General features: G+C 43.3%; 1 protein-coding gene and 1 non-coding gene across 5 annotated transcripts in view; one reads left to right on the top strand and one right to left on the bottom strand.

Moving 5' to 3' along the window:
• Astn2 (astrotactin 2) overlaps positions 1 to 17,729 on the bottom strand; it is a 972,600-nt gene that overhangs the window by 364,809 nt on the left and 590,062 nt on the right. For all 4 annotated transcript variants that reach the window (XM_040757328.1, XM_040757329.1, XM_040757330.1 and 1 more), the window contains one exon: positions 3,944 to 4,110. In XM_040757328.1, coding sequence (XP_040613262.1) covers positions 3,944 to 4,110 — 167 coding nt within the window. The remainder of the gene's footprint in view (positions 1 to 3,943; positions 4,111 to 17,729) is intronic.
• Positions 1,023 to 1,144, top strand: LOC121144195. Its single transcript, XR_005881519.1, has one exon. It is a non-coding gene; the product is annotated as a U11 spliceosomal RNA (small nuclear RNA).

Below are 17,729 nucleotides of genomic sequence, written 5' to 3'. Positions count from 1 at the left end.
TGTAAGATATGTGCAGATATCATGAGGAAAATTGGATCAGCCACAAATGGTAGGTGTGTTGGTGCATGCTGGTGACCCCAATGCTTGAGAGGTGGACACAAAGATCTGGAGTTTAAGGTTATCTCTGGCTACATTGTCAGTCCAAAGCTAGCTTGGGTGGACTCCATGGGATCCTGCCTCAACTACCTACCTCAACCACCAGTAAAAACTGAATTACAGGTCAATTTAAGTATTCCTCTCATTTAGCAAAGGATGGGTAGAAATGAAAAACTGTTTTCAATTATTAACTATATAGAATATTGAATGCTTCATTCAGTATGCTAGTCTCCATGATTATACATATGTATATAATATATTAGACACATAAACATAAGAATGCCAAAAAGAAAAATTCCTTTCTATATGTTCTCTGATCCCACTTGGTAAATGCGGAGTCATCATTTAAGCAGTCTTTATTTGAAAACCTTGCCATTATTACCCAGCACTGAGGTAACTATCCATCTCATTCATGGATCCCATGGTGTTCAGGAGAGCTTGGTGAAGATGCTGCTGCTTGCCTTAAGAACAGAAAGCAGGCATTGGTGGTGCACACCTCTAATCCCAGCACTCCAAAGGCAGAGGCAGATGGATCTCTGAGTTCAAGGCCAGCCTGGTCTACATAGTGAGTTCCAGGACAGCCAGTGCTACACCAAGAAACACTGTCTCTCTCAACAAACAAACAAGACTAGAAGATGACGAAGAGATGTCCAGGTTAGAGGACCAGGGAGACAAATGGGACAATTTGGGTACACAGAGAAGAAGGGTTAAAGAGAGAACAGTGCAGTTAAATTTTAGAGGCTGGAGCAACATAGGGATGCGTGTGAAATATTAACTGAAATGGCCAGGTGAGCAATGCCTTACATTGACTTATATTAAGTGAAGACCTTTTAAAAACACTTACAAATTGAACATCTGCTGTGTGCTAGGCTCTGTTCTAGGAACTGGATAGAGAGTAGGACGCACAACATAAAATCCAGGAAATAGAAAAGGGTTTCTATCATGAGTAGCACACATAGGGCAACTCAATTGCTCTGTGTGCAGAATCAAGAGATTTCGGAAGCCTAATCTTCTGGTTCTTGGGCAGCTGGCGATTGTTGGTACCCCAAAGCAAACAAACAAACAAGCAAGCAAGCAAACAAAAATCCAGTAACTGAATACTTAAATACTACAGCTTTCTCCCTATAAACTAATAATTACACAGCTGACTGAACGCTTCATTCCATGTGCCAGTCTCCCTGCTTGCAGAATTTCACTCACTCCCCACAACTGCATACAGTCACTTCTGAAGAGCGGAGGCTCAAAGAGCCTGAGTCACTTCACCAAGATCCCATGACTGGATACACTCAGAGGCTGGCAGCTGCCAGCTGCCTGAGACTGGAGCCACACAGCCTAGGTTGGCATTCCTATGCCCAGCTACGTAACCTTGGGCAACCACCAAGCCTGAGCACTCTGTGCTTGGTTTTCTAACCGGCAAAGTAGAAATCATAACTGCCCCCTTCCTGCTGAATTGTCATGAACAGTAACAGAGCAGTCACTTAGAGCAGTCATGACACGTAAGAAGTGCTTAATGAATCATTAGCTGCTGTTCTTAACCTGGCAGCAAACAGATTTATTTAGCCTGCTCCTGTCCAACCTTCAAAAGGTCATAGTGCTTTATGTGAGCTGAGCAAGGGAGGGTCTGTTTTGTTTACCCTGCTTAATTCGACAGCATCTTACTTCTCTCTCAGCCAGCTCTCTCACAAGCACCTGCTAATAGCCTTCATTGTTTACAGTGCTTCCAACAAGTGTGGGTAACTTCTCATTTGCATGCTTAATAGACAATTTCCAAAACATGTGGAAACTACAGTTGGTTTTAGGAAGCCTGAATTCCATTTCCTTTTCTGTCCTGTTTACCAACAGTGAAGGGGCTCTAACAGCTAGCCACAGTCTAATCCAATCTTGTTTAACACTTTCACAGAAATTTCATGGTACAAAAGGTCAGTAAGCCCAGGCTCACAGAGCAGCAAAGTAAAGTGGAGGGCATGATGTCATCATCAGGTCACACAGTGCCGTTATGTTGCACACTCTGTGTGGCTCCAAAGCTCTCTGGGCACTCACTCATTCCCTGTAATAATCCTATGCGAAGAGACTATGATGCCTGTGTTACAGAGGAGAAAACTGAGGTACAGAGTTAAGCAATGCTAAGTCACATGCCAAAGGTCACCCAGCAAGAAGGCCACGAGCTATCATAGCATTGCTATGGCCTTTAATATGTTACTTAACAGGACAGTAAAGTAGACAGTGTTTTGTACCGTCCACAACCATCTTTATACTGAGACAGGTCTTATCAGCATTTTACAGATGACAAAGGACAGGAGTCCTGGGACAAGAATCTATTGAATCCAAGGTGCCCTGCAGTGCACACTGGGTAGAAGGTGTTGATGGTTTCTGATGTCAAAATCCATTACTCCCATGGCTGCCACTGTGACTGTTGTTATTTTCTGCAGAACACCCTCCCACAAAGTGCATAGACAGGAAAATAACAATGATAAGAACACAGCTGATTCCGTATGCAAGCCTGCAGATCTGAGCCCATGCATAATTTACTCAACATTGCCCTGCAGTCACTTAAGCTGAGGAGAGACTGCCATAAACTTACGTCTGCATACACTAATTTATTTCTTATTTATTTTATCGATACATATCTAAGACCTCCAGTGAAGGCACCAGCAGCCCCCAGTTAGAAAGGGGCAGGATCAGGAGACCCTGAACTAAGTACTTAACTCTGGACTAGACCAATGAAAGAAAGTTAAATTAATTTTCTGGTAAACTGGCATTAAAGCCATGTCTGCGCCCACCTTTTGTGTGTGTGTGTGTGTGTGTGTGTGTGTGTGTGTGTGTGTGTGTGTGTGTGTGTGTACAGGACTGTAAATGTTGCTAAGTCTCTCTTTCTCTGCTTTGCTTTGGTAATGAGAAAGTCTTGTATACCTCTGCTAGGGATCACAGACTCTTTTTGGGTGACAGAAAGCCAAAGATGAGCAAATCAGAGGAGCAGTGAGTAGGAGGAGAAAAACAAAAACTGTTGCTATTTTTCTGGAGAGGTTACTGAGACCCAAACACCATTCTAGGCACTGAGGCAGCACGAGTGTCATGTAAACGGAACCCTTGGAAGAATTGTCATCTGCCCCTCTGTGTGGCAATACGCCTGACAGTTTGGTAAGCTGCAGCCCAGAGAGAGAGAGCAGAGGCCATGGCGAACATACTCAGTCGGTCTGAATGAGTTCTCTTCTTCATCTCTCATACTGATTCCTAAATTCACTTTGTTCAGCTAGGGATGCAGCTTAGTGATAGAGCACTTGCCTGGCATAGGAAAGGCCCTGGGTTCAATCCCAAGCCTTCCCCAACCAATACAAAAAGGAAAGATAAAAATAGCCAAAGCACCTGGGCTTGAATTCTTCAGAGAGCCAGAGGCTGTCTAGAAACTCCTCCTATGTGATTTGCTTTATGCGTGCTGCTCCCCAGTGAGTTGTCCTGACCTAGATGGACATCAGACCCAGAGAGGCAAAGCAGTAAACACTAACTGCTGAGGTCCCATAGTTTGCAACCTGGTAGAGCCAATGTGAGTGTTTGTACACACACATTCAACATCCATGAATCTGTCTCAACGTACACTGGTGGAGCTTCAAGCACGACAGAGAAAGATCAGGGCCGTGGACCAGAATGAGACAACATCTATAACTTAGGAAGAGGCTTAGACATGAGTGTATGTGCCCCTCAGCCATTGTTTTCTCACCCATTCTTCTTTTGCACACCCAACAGGACATGAATCAAAAGAAGAAAAAGGCCAGGTAGTATTTCCTGAGCGTTTGTCCACAGATTCCCTTTAGCTACGTGGGATTCCTGGACCTGAGAGGCGGAGACTTACCCGCAGAACATGAAGATGGTGCTGGAGGTGGCATCATAGGGCAAAGGCAGTGTCTGTTGTAGGCAAAGCTGCTCACACCCTCCGTTAAAGCCATCAGAGCAGTCAATGCCCTTGGAGTGATCATAGCAGCCTGAGCCATCCTTCATGGGCCTCAGTTCCTCAGGACACTGTTTGGAGAGAACACAGCAGGCTGGTTATGGTGCAGGGGGTGGCAGGTTCCATTTCTCTCCTCACACACAGATGGTGACCAGAGTCTTATTAGACCCATTATGAACAGTGTGGCCTTGGATAACATTCTTTACTTCTATAACCTCAATATACCTTGCAGTAAATAGGGATTTTGTAGTCATCTTCCTCACTGAATTCTGAGACTGAAGGGACATAATGTTGTCAAAATGCTTGGGACCAGACTTCACAGAAACATGTTATAAATGTCATTAATGCCAACAGTGCTAGGTAGGATCATCTTTATTGTTTTTATAATTGTTGCTTGAAAGAGGTCTCCCACTATAAGAGTCACCTAGAAAGGCTTCTAGGTATATTTTAAAAAGTCCCAAACCAAAACCTAATAATATGAATTTAAATTCCAGCTCCTCTCATTGTGTGACCTTAGGCAATTACTACCCTCTCTGAGTTTCAGCATGGTTGTGTATGAAATAGATGTATTGTAAACTGTAGATTAGCAGCGAAGCTCAAATATGAAGCATAAGCAAGAATGCATATCTTTCAGATTCTGTCATGCAATTGGTACTCAAGAAATGTGTGTTGCCATTCTATGTTGACTTGATTTCTTTCCCACCCTTGTCCCTGGATCCCTAAGTGAGCAACTTGTCTACTCACAGCAGTGTGGGGAGACTCCTAAGCAGTCTGGCTTCTCTACATTGTCTTCTATATGGCCACTGAAATGATATTCCTGAACAGCATTATACCTCAGCATCCATAAGTAAATGAGTCTGCAAATGCTCGGATTTCCCTTAAGCTAACAATAGAAGTCTTCTACAGACTGTGTGCAAACCCTCTGTCAGCTATCTACACATCCTTGTATGGAACTCTAGGTCCTATGCAACCCCCCACAAGAGATTCCCACCTTCTAGGATCTCAGCCGTGACACAATTTTCCTTGTGTCTTGTCACCTTGAATCTGTGTGAATGTGAAAGCTAGTGTTGAAGTTCACTTGTCTGTTAATTGCCATCATTCAGTGGGCTAAGTTTATCTCAAGATCCACTGATGGAGAAGCAGTCTTAACATCCTTGCCTTCTGAACAAGGTACCAGGTTTTAATTTCAGGCACTTTGCTGTCATTTCCACTAAGATAACAGCGAGAGCTCAGCCCTCTTTGTCTGTCAATAGACATCACTGATTAAAATGCCCCCTTCTTGCCTCCCCGTCAGCTCCACAGTCTCCTCCCCACGATCCTAAAATTATAGGAACAACAACACACACATCCACATTAATTTCCACAAACCACTGCAATAAAAAGGAGGTCATCTCTCTTGGAAATTAAATTTTGCCCGAGTATGATTTGTAATTACAAATGCACAAGAGAGTTCTTCCAGACATTTGAGACTGGTGCCAGCAAGGGTGATGGAGAAACTAGGTTATAAATGGCCTTTGTCAAGCTGCAGAAAGGCTATAAAACTGCTACATTTTGTGCTTAAAGAGAAAAATCAATTTTGCATGTGAGTGAAGTGTTGTACATATTAATACAAGCTCAGGAGAGGCCTTGCCTGATTCTGAACATCAACTATCAGGCAGAAGGGCACTGATCATGTGGTTAATTAGAACCAGTTAGTGGGGGCTGGGTTTTGTCAACCTGGAAATATTCAGAAACAAGTGTTGGACTTTCTTACCAAATAACAGGAAATATCTTGTATAAGGTATTTGTCAAAGTTCCTTCAATTCCTTCATGGCTCCCAGTGCTTTTGTTCTTTCAATGGAAAGTCCAGATTGTTTGTGTGTGTGTGTGTGTGTGTGTGTGTGTGTGTGTGTGTGTGTGTGTATGTGTGTGTGTGTGTGTGTGTGTCTCCCCTACCAAGTTAACCATTCTTGCTTCTTTAGTCCTTATAACAAACACACAAGTGGATTGACAATGACTCCTGAAGATATGTGTCTACCACAAGCCCCAGAAACTGTGAATGCTACCAACCATGGAAAAAAATTTGCAGGTGAGATTAAAAAGAATCTCTTGAGACTATTTTGAACTTTACAGGGTAATCTAAATGTCAACACAGATGTCCTTAAAAGAGAGATTCATGAAGAAATTATGGTCCCAGTAGTAGTCAATGCAAAGATTTGTAACTGATCAAAGGGCTGAGAGTAAGTGAATATTGCATGTTTGGCCCTAAGTGGGGGGCTCTATCACCTCCCCATCCCCAAGGATCAAGGAGTATCACATTAGAGGTGATAGAAAGAATATAGGTGGAGGATGGGAAGGAGAGCTGTGAGGTGCAGACTTTTAGATATGACACGGACGTATGAAGTCACCATAGCTGTGATTATCCGCATACAGCATGGCTTAAGATCAGTCGGCATCTCAGTACTGATGGACAAGGAGCTCCTGAGGCTGCACTGCTAACTGAGAAGCTATTGGTAACTGATGGATGTTTGGAAAGGAGGATTCATCTTTCTTCAGGGGTGTGGCTGCTAGTCGTCTACCCATTATATGCAGGAAACACTAATTGCTCCCAGCAGGTTCTTTTTAAAAAGCAGAAGAAGCCACGAGGTGGTAGGGAGTCATGTTGGGAGGTTCTGAGAAGTGGGAAGACAATAGTGGTTGTATCTGACCAAGATACATTGAATAAATGTATGAAATTGTGAAAAAATATACACAGAGGAGTAGTCAATGTGCCAGCGAAGACAGCGTTGGGGGTACAATGTAGCCACGAATGAGCACTGATGCAGCCCCCAGGAGCTGGGAGAAGGAAGGAATAGATTCTCCTCCTCCAGTGCCTCCAGGGGGAGCAGCACCTCCCAGTCAGCACTGTGAGCCCATATGTCTGGCATACAGAACAGTTAGAGAAGGCATTGATGTTGTTTTCAGTCGCCCAGGGTGTGAGTCCCTGCAGTAGCCGGAGGAACAGAGATGGACAGTGTCGCTGTTTCCATGCGCAGATGAGGAGAGTGAATCAGTTACAAAATAAGGGTAGGGAAAGGCAGGGCTTCCTAAGTTTGTCAACTCTGTGGCTCTTAGCTGAATTTTGTGTGTGGTGGTTAATCTTGATGTAAACCCAAATAGATTGAAATATGCATAAGAGACTAGCAAAGGCCTCGGTGTCTATGAGGATATTTCTGTTTTTCTTTTTCCTTTTTTATTTTATTTTTAACTTTTTTAAAAGCAATCTTTTTTTTTACTTTACATACCAGTCCCAGTCCCCCCTCCCTCCTCTCCTTGTTCCCCCACATGGCCACCCATCCACTCCTCAGAGAGGGCAAGGCCTCCTATAAGGGAGTCAGCAAAGTTGTCATATCACATTGAGGCAGGACAGAGGTCCTCCTCCCTGTATCTAGGCTAATCAAGATATCCCTCCACAGAGAATGGGCTGCAAAAAGTCAGTTCATGCACTAGGGATACATCCTGGTCCCATTGCCAGTGACCCTATAAATAGTCACCCACATTCAGAGGGTCTAGTTTGTCTTAAGCAGACTCTCCAGCTGTCAGTCTGGAGTTAGTGAGCTCCCGCTAGCTCATTTAAGCTGTCTCTCTGTTTCCCCATCATGATCTTGACCCCTTTGCTCATATTATCACTTCCCCCTGTCTCCGGTCTTCCCTGTAATCAAATTGATGACTACCTTTCATTGTCATCATAGTCATCCAGTAACTGATGGAAGCAGATGCAGAGATCCACAACTAAGCCAGGGGCCGAGCTCCCAGAGTCCAGTCAAAGAGAGGGTATTTCTAAAAAAGGATTTGATCATGATGGCACTGATCAAATCATTGGTGTAATCCACTGATGCATTCGAAATGTAGATGTTGTAGGGAAGCTGTGGAAGACAGGACTTAATCATAGAAAAGATTTCTTTTCTCCTTGGAAGGTTGTGTCTTGGTCCGGCCCCTTTCTTCACTCTTCCTGCTTCCTGGCTGATGTGTGGTGAGCTGCTTTTCTCTGCTATGCCCTTCTGGCATAATGTTCTGCAGGACCACAGCCCAGAATCAATAGAGCCATCTGGTCACAGATGAACCCTCTCATGTCATGACCCACAATAAGCATTTTCTCTTTTGAGTTGTTTCTTGGGGGTATTTGTCACAATAGGGAAAAGCTGAGAGAAACACTGGGTAGAGTAAGATTGATCCTCAGCTGTTCTAAGCAATTTACTCTACCACTGAGGTTCCAAGGATGGAAGCACATCCCACACAGACCATCGGCTAAGGCCTCAGGTCTCCCTAGCTCTCAGCCCACACACTCCATTTTGGTCATATAAGAAGTCTGCTGCACCTCTCACCTGTAAATGGAAGCAACAAGGTCTCTTTTGATGGCATTTTTGTAAACTGAGAAAACACACCAGGTTTTCTGTGTCTGGCTATGGATCTGACATATAATAAGCACTCAGCAAGTAAAAAAGATGTGGATATTGATGAGTTATAACATGATAAATAGATGTGCCCTCTAGCCTCATAGAAAACTGAACTAAAACTTTACACACACACACACATGTGAGCGTGTATTTTTTTAAATACAATCTTATTTATGCTTAGAATTTAAAAAGAAGCATTTGGTCAGTAAATAAAGGTGTAATTTATAATTAAGAGCATTTCAGTCTTCTGTTCACTTTCTTACTGATTTTTCTAGTTTCTTTTCTCCTCTTAGTGGCTGGGATATCCAGCACTATGTTGAATAACAGACATTACTCTTGATGATGCCTCAGAGAAAACAGGTTGCCACAGTGGCCTGTTTTTTATCATGCCAATGGTTGTTTTTCAACATTGCAAATCTCTTCAGAAAGCATGTTTTCCTGAAACCAAACTTTTCCTGGGCTTTTCTGAACAAACTAAAGTTTTTTTTAAAGTCTTTCTGCTGAACTGTCTGTTCTTTATACTCACTGTAAACCTGGGCAAAATGAGAAAGCAAAATCCACCACACAGCTTCGGACTTTCTCGGCATTTACTCTGCCAAATTAGCTAGCCTGTCACTACCATAAAAATCTCAGGACACAGACAAAACGAAACACATTTCTTTTTGACAGAGTACAGCATCCACTGTCTCATTGAAAACCTCATGCACAGTGTTTACTGTTGGCACTTCGGTCCTCTGAATCCCTTCCTACCAGAATCACCCATTCAGCTCTGTCTTCATCATTGCCACCTGCCTGGGGACCAGTACTGTGGGGACACCAGACCTTGAGCAGAAACCCACTTCCCCTTCGGCCTGGGAGCAGGCATCTATGTAATGTTTACTGAAATCAATTCAGTGCTTTAAAGCTTGATAGGGCTCAGATAAGGGCTGGCTCACTGAAATACCATGACTGTCACACCCCCTACGGCTAGATGCCTCTTCCTGTCCCTGCCCCCTGTGGTGTCTCCCCGATTCTGGGGCCGGAGATTAAACCACCAGCCAGGAGGGTGAGAAGTGGAAAGAATGGTATGTAAATGGATGGCAAAAGTCCTTAAAAAGGGAAGCTCTTTTTTCTTGGAGAGACTTCTCCAGAGATTTCGCCAGAGACTTCTCCTGAGATTTCTTCTGAGAGCTCTCTCCTAAGCTGACTTGGGAAGATAAAGTTTTCTTAAAGCAACCGACCGGTCTCTGTGTCATCTATCCCGACCACCTCGCTACATTCTCGGATGCAGGCCGCACAGCAGGTGCGACACAGTACAAAGACTTAAGAACTAGGTAAGGTTCAGTTGTAGCAATAGCCCCTTTTCTGAGACATTGATTTCCTGTTTTAGTTCCTTTTGCGTCCCTGTGACTAAAACACCCAAGAGAAACAACTCAAGGAAAGAATTTCATTTGGTCAGCGTTTCTGGTCATGGGGAGAATGGGGAGAATGTTTATCTGGACAGGCAGATAACATAAGATGAAGAAAGGACTGGGAATCCGGTTGAAACTTTATGTTCACGCCCTCCAGTGACCTATTTCCTCAAGCTAGACTTCTGCCCCCACCCCACCCCACACACACAAAGGTGTACCACGGCCCTTGTTCCCATCCCTCAAATAGCACCACACGATAGGAACCAAGTGTCAGCACGTGTGCCTTTGGGAGGTTTTTCAGATTCATGTCCAAGACTTCCTCTTTGGTCCACAGGGCACTTACAAGTATGTTGTTTCTGGGCCAGGTGGTGGTGGTGCACACCCTTAATCCCAGCACTCAGGAGGCAGAGGCAGGCACATCTCAGTGAGTTTGAGGCCAGTTTTGTCTACAGAGTGAGTTCCAGGACGGCCTCCACAGCTACAGAGAAACCCTGTCTCAAAGAAAGAAAGAAAAAGTATGTTGTTTCCAAATATGCAGAGATGTTTGCTGACTCAAGGTGTACACGCTCACATAATTCACATGTTGAAATCTTAACTCTTATTTTATTATTTGTTTATTTGGGTCTTTGCGTGGTCATTAGATCATGGGAACAAAGCTTGCATTTGTGGTGTTAAATGAGCTGATAATGAAGGGAAATCAGAGTTCATTTTCTTTCAAATATGAAGATACAGAGAATAAAGCAAGTCAGGAAACTGTCCTTTCCTAGTAAGTGGGTCAGTACCAGCATTGGCTTTAGAGTTTCGGTCTTCAGAACTGCCAGGTATTAATGAATGCTAGTTAAGCCACGCAGACTGTGGTATTTTGTTACAGCAGCCTGTTTTGAAAACTATACTCTGTTACTCATTTCTAACTTGCTTCTACTATGTCTGGAAAACGTAATTTGCATATGTAAATTTTTATGTCCATTAAGAACTTTTTCCTGGTCAAGAATGTATGTTCTATCTTACCATGTATTTTGTAGGCTCCAGAACATATTTAAATTTCAGTTTGTGGCACAGTATTCTATTAAAGTTGTCTATCCTTTGAGAGGTAGTGTTGCTTGGTTCTTCATATGATTGTGCGGATTGTCTGTTGTTTTGCCAGATGTTGAAGGAGGAATGCTAAAGAAATCAACCAAAATTATGGATGTGTCTTCTTTTCCTTGTCATTCTTTCAGTTTTTGCTTTGTTCATTTTTCTATGGTGCTTGGTACATAAACATTTATGATGATGATTATCTGTGAATTTGTATATGATCTTCTTCCCTGGTAATTTCTAAGAAGTTGTGTTTTATATAATATCAATAGTCACTCCTATTCTGGTTTTATTTATGATTCATGCCTCTCTCTCTCCTCTTTGAGCTTCAACCTTGAGATGTGAAATGAATTTCAGGTAGGCAGCATGTAGCGGAAATGTTTTAACCCAATAGCTAATTCTTGTCTTTAAATCTGTGTATTCGGATGACTTAGATTTAATTTGTCAATTGGTGTTTTCACCGATAGTCAGCTTTCTTTTTCCTCTCCTTCCTGTGGGTTGTGGTTAAGAGTTCCATTTGGATTTATCTACTTTATACTACATTTCCTTGTATAAAGTTAGAGACTGAGTGCCTCGGGTTTATGTAACTTGTCAGAGTTGACTGGAACCCTTGTTTTTTATTTCCCCAGGTGAAGTAATGTTTATTAACCTTATTTCTCACTATGTTTCATGTCCATTGCTCTTCTTCCAATGAAATGAAATTTCTTCATCATTCCTTTAAATACATATAAAACAAATCAGACAGTGCTGTCAATTTTTGTTTCAGTCATCAAACGTAAAGCTTTATAGAAAGACAAAGGTGCCGGGCGTTGGTGGCGCACGCCTTTAATCCCAGCCCTTGGGAGGCAGAGGCAGGTGGATCTCTGTGAGTTCAAAGCCAGCCTGGTCTACAAAGCCAGTTCCAAGACAGGTTCCAAAATAATACAGAGAAATCCTGTCTCGAAAAATCCAAAAGAAAAAAAAAAAAATAAAAAAGAAAGAGAAAGGTCTATTGTGTCTACCTGTGTTTCTTTTCCTCCTTCCTTCTCAGTGGTCAAAATTCCTCATGTGATCATTTCTTTTCTTTCTTTTATTGATTAAAGGATGGATTTTTTTCAAGACATGGTCTCATGTAGCCTAGGCTGGCGTCTCAGCTTCAATGTCCGAATGCTGGAATTTCAGGCATGCTGCCCCCATCATCTACTTGTTTATCATTTCCTTTCTGTTTAGAGTACGCCCTCAGCCGCTCTTTTACAGACAGTTTGCAGGATGCAATCTCTCTTTTCCCTGTAGCTCAGAATGTTTCTATTTCTCTTTGATCCATAGGGGGGTGTGCTCATTGGACACTGGACTTTTTTCATCATTCAGTAATTGAAAGAATTGCACTTGCAGGTTATGGTCGTGATAACTTTTAAAATCAGTACTTGGGAGGTAGAAGCAAGCAGATATCTGTGAGTTCTGGGCCAGTCAGGGATACCTAGAAAGACCTTGTCCCCCACTCCAAGACCACAAAATTGCATCTTTCTCCATATGGTTCCTTCCGGTTTCTGAGGAAAACTCTACTGTAATTAAAATTATTTTGCTTTCATAAATAAGGTCTGATTTCATTTTCCATTCACCAATCTTTTAAAACTATTAAAACAAAATCTGACTGATGATTTGATTGCTAACTTGTTTGTATTTATGCTGCATTGCAAGTGGCCCAGCTTTTTTAATCTATAGGTTTTCAAAAAGTGAGACCTGTTCATCTGAAAAACAGAAGAGGTGGGCAATATCCACAGTCAAAACATAGTAACATGATGCAGAAATGCCCAGGCTTCTGCTGGCACCTAGGTGTCATCACAACAACCCTCTCTTTTACATGTGTCCCTTCTTAGGCAGGGAAGACTATTTCTGACATAGAGAGAAGCCCATCTTCTCCATGTGGCCTCCACTGACATCTAAGAAGGTCCTGCTTGTGGCTGTGGGAGATGGCATCTGGCTCCACATAGTACTTCAGTGTCACTGTTCCTTCCAAGATGGGAGAAATTAAGCCCAGAAAGAGAAGGAGGAGGAGGAAGAGAGGGAGAGAAAGAATATGTGTGAGTTGTATGTAATGTCTAGGGGTGTTAGTTGTATTTTACAAGAGGAATATGTCTATTTGCCTGCAGGCTGTTTTGCACAGCCCGGCAGCTAAGAATGACTTTGACATTTTTTTTTCAGAAAAGGGAGAACAAGAGATAAAAATAAAAGACCACATGTGACTCGCCAAATCTGAAATATTTACTATATGGTACTTTACACATAAGAAAAGAAAAAGTTAGCTGCTGACCCGATGACTTCAGCCCTGAAAGGCATCCACAGCTTGCTGCAAATATACCTGGAGGGTGTGGGGATGGTGTCAGCAGAGAAACTGAACTATCTGATTTGGTTCTTTGAAGAGATTGCCCAAGTCAGTGAACTCAATTATCTCTAAGCGATTGCTTAGAGCTTACAAAGGGAGCCCTGGGAAGCTGGCTCTCAGGGAGTGGGGACGGCCTGGGGAGGAGGGCAAGTCAGGGACTCAGAGCCATCCCTCAGAGGATGGTCTCTTCCCAGTGCTGTGTAAAGCACATGAGAGAGAAGTCTAACTCAAGTCAGCTGGGACACGCAAGCTCACAGCTCCCATTCTGCTCCATTTGTGGAGAGGATCCATAAAGATTCAGGACCAGGTCCCTGAGCTTTACTCCATCTCAGTTCTAGAGGAAGACAACTAGGCTGCCTGGGAAATTCCCAGCTGTTCCACCATCGGCTGGTCCTCTCCAAATCCCCCTCCCCCGCCTCTTCTCCTGCTCCCTGTGCCCGCTCTTGATGCTTCCCAGCCCAATTTTTCATCATCACCAAGCCATTTGTTTCTGTTTGTAATTATGCATTTTAATGTTCATTAATTATGGAATGCAAATTGCTCTGAGTGCAAAATTTGTAATGAGCTGCTCTGCCACCCAACCCCCATGTCTAGAAGGTGGCCCAGCTGTTCTCAGCAGAAGGAAAAACAACCGACTTACAACACAAGACACCTTCTTACAATATACTGTAAGTTAAATAAAGCTGAAGGGTGTCTTTGTGGCACCAAAAGAGGGCCTGTCTCTCCTGGGTCCCCAGAGACCCTGCTGCACCACCACCTTTCTCCATTTTGTCCTCAGGGACCTGGCTTCTTACTCCACGTGTACCCTGGACTGGTTCCTGGACTTCCTGACCTTGGTTCTTTTTGGCTAGAGGGCAAGTAAGCCAGATCCCCTCAGGCAGGGGAAACACTGTTTTAGCAACTGCAGTTTCATTTGGCCCCACCTTGGACTCTAACTGGTTAGGAGGCTTCAGTACAGCATGAAAGACTCTGTTTCCTCAACTATAAGATGAAGACACTGGACACAGCGCAAGTTGGAGAAGCTGTGCAGTGTTCAGTTCTTTTCAAAGTGTTGTGCATAGGAGACAACCATCTTGAAAGCCTTTGAAAGGAACTGACTGAACGTCTGAGACTTGAAAAGATGCTGGTGGCTTTGCTTAACTACGATCAAACTGCGCTGTCCTCTGGGGATCTTCAAGTGGGCAGCTTCCCTAGGTCTCTTCATCAGGGCAACTGTAGTAATGGGGCTGGCTGCCTCCTAACTCCAATGTTAACTCACAGCTCCTGTGATCTTGGTGAAAGCTCAGTGACACTCTAAGGCCATGATGAGGCTCTAGAGCAGTGTGCAGCTAATCGTATAGAATACACAGAACTACAGTGAAGATGGGGGACTCTTTTTTAGCCATGCCTTATGACTAAGCCCTCATTCCCACATTTACATGGTGAAGAAAGTAAATGAGATGTTGGCTTTTGAGAGGACCAAGTGAGATCATGCACCCTGACACAAAACAGAGGCTCATGAAATGTGAGCACTTTGCTAGTTTCTCCAGACATGAAGCCTTCAGTGAGAACTTAAGAAGACCATCTGAGAAAAGTCAGCAGACACAGGCAGAATGACCCTTTGTTCTTATTGGTAATGAAACAGTACACTCCTGGAAGCTCTGTAGACAAGAGATACGGGGCTCAGAGAGACCTTGTGACTCCCTGAGGTCACACAGAAAGTGAGCTGTGGTGTGAACCTATCATTGAAGAGTTTCTGACTATAATTGTACATGGGTTCCCCTGATCCTCATGGAGGCTGGACTACTTATCTTGTCCCAGTGGTTCAGACTGATGTGGTCTACAAAGGGTTCTGGGAACCTTCTGAGAGGAGCTTTCTGCCTGGGGTACTTTAAGATCAGAGAGGTTGCTTACAACACGTTTGGATGTGCAGGTAAGACCCAGCATCTTGAGAAGAAGCAGGTAAGAAAACAAGGGAGGACATATTATGAATTTTTATTGAGCACCTACTGCGTGTGTGTGTGTGTGTGTGTGTGTGTGAGAGAGAGAGAGAGAGACAGACAGAGAGAGATAGAGAGAGAGAGACAGACAGACAGAGAGAGATAGAGAGAGAGAGAGAGAGAGAGAGAGAGATACTTTGCCATCTATTGTCTTTGAGTTTTCACAAAGTCCAGAGTTTCCTTGAAGATATTACCATTTACAGACAAGGGTATGAAAACCATAGAAGCTAAGAAAGGACGGCTAAATTCTTCAACACAAACTGTTGTTTGATAATGGAAAGAGAGGACTTGGTTGTCTTGGTCCCTGAGAGCCCTTTGAATGCTGCCTGTAACAAACATAGGTGGGGAAGGCCAAGCTGGCCTCCTGGTCGTAGCTCTCCCCACCTCTCAGGCTCAATCTGTCAACAAGGTCAGCTAGTCTAGAAACTAATACTGGCATTGATTTGGACAAACAGGCCAGCCAAGGTCCCATAATTACTGGGAGTTTTAATCAACTCGTCATTTCAGTTGCCATTCAGTTTGTATTAGGTCTCAGTGTGCACAAGGAGGGAAGGGCCTTACTGCAATAAGAAACAAAGGGATCGATGGTCCTGGATTGTGGGAGAACAGCTGTAGTTCCCACCAGTGTCCTCTGACCTCAGGGTGGAGAAGGCAGAGAGCACCCCAACTTCTAGAGAGCTCTAAGCACGAACGCAAACCCCCATCGCACACAGGCACCACCAAACAGTTTCTGTTCTCTACAGAATCTACACTCTAGTCATGTGTCCCTGTTCTGGTTGTCCCTGTCTCCCTGAAGAAGCCTACATGCTCCTGGGGGTACTCTCTTGGATGTCTCTTGCTGATCCTTGGTACTAGAATGGTCAGGAGGAAAGAAAGCAGTGAGTCTAGTATAAGGGCTGTGCTTCCTAGCTGTGTGACATTGGACAACTCATGACATCTCTCCTGTTGGATTTAAAGTAAACTAGTTGATGTATAACGATCTTCGAGGGTTGTGGGTAATATGTAGTACCATCCCAGGTAATAAATACAGCTGCCTTCTGCTGATTATTTGTTATTATATTTTGTGCTGCTGAGGATGGAACTCGGGGCCTCACACATGCCCAACAACGGCTTCATGCCTCTCTCTTCCCTCCGTCGGCACTGTTCAGAAAAAGAATTCTCTACTATGCTGAGATAATTTTTGCTGTGCAATCTGTCTCCCAGGACTCCTGGCTATTGAGGAGAAGGACTGTCACAAATTGTCTTGTTTTCAGCTCCAAATAGCATGCAAGTCGAGTGTGGCCTTTCTGGTTAGGCAGAACTGGGCCTGTGCTTTTCCTGGTACAGGCGCTTATAAGTCACAGGATGCTATCTAGTCCCTTCATTAACACTTAGGCCTTAATTCTCTCAATGTAAAATGGGCCTAGTTTAAACCTACTTAACATTGTTATAGAAAAAGCAAATTGTAGTCATTTAATGCCCCATTTTGGTGCCTGGCATGTGACAAAATTCCAAATGTTATAAAATTTGTTATTATGACTATTATCACTTTTAATATTTGATGTCTGGTAAATATTTTTGAAATGTAATGTAAGTCTAGTTGTATTGCTTCATTTTGGCTTGTTTTCCAGTGAAATACCAACAGGCCATTCTCTCCACATGCCAGCCATCTGTGCAGCATTCAAAACACGCTCACTGCAGGCACGACAAATGAAATTGAAATGTTTTCAGGCCATCCTGTGTGCCAGGGACTGTGCATGGGGGTGTCCTCGCGTGACTTTGAAGAAGCTCTGCTGCAGTTCTGTGACCTTGCTGCGAATAGCACATGTTTTGCAAAGAGGAAACAGGCTTTGAAGTCACACCCCCCCCCTTGGTGCTCAGCTTTGGATGAGGAATAGTATGTGGGTTCAGCTGTACCTCAGAGAGAATCTGCACTGACTGGAGAATTGGTGAACACCTAGACTGAATGCACTCATGTCTAAAGTCCTAGGATCATGCCAAAAGGGCAAATCCTAAATCCAATCACGAGAGAGCCAAATAGACATTTCTCTAAGGCAGAAATATGAAGGGACAAAAAAAAATTTATGAAAACAATCATACCAACTTCATTAACCATTGGAAAATTTCAAATCAAAATCACAATGATTTCTATATTATTATAACTAGGGCAACTATTAACAAATTAAAATCATAATAATAATAATACACAGTAAAGAACATCTGTAAAAATTAGGATCCATGGGCACTTTGTTGATGGGATTGGAAGACAGTATGGCTGCTTACAAGACACAGGTTTCTCAATAAAATGAGAAAGGGAAATATAATGTGGTCCAGCAGCCCCACATCTGTGCCTAAATCCAAAATAAGCAATTTCAAGGTCTTGGAGAAATACTTGTATGACCTTGTTTGGCATTATTCACAGTAGTTATCAGGCAGAATCACTGATGGATGAATGACTCAAAAAAGATATGGTACATGCACACAGTGGAA

Source organism: Mesocricetus auratus, unplaced genomic scaffold (assembly GCF_017639785.1).
Source record: "Mesocricetus auratus isolate SY011 unplaced genomic scaffold, BCM_Maur_2.0 Super-Scaffold_100014, whole genome shotgun sequence".
Lineage (NCBI taxonomy): Eukaryota > Metazoa > Chordata > Mammalia > Rodentia > Cricetidae > Mesocricetus > Mesocricetus auratus.
This window is presented reverse-complemented; position numbering and strand designations above follow the sequence as displayed.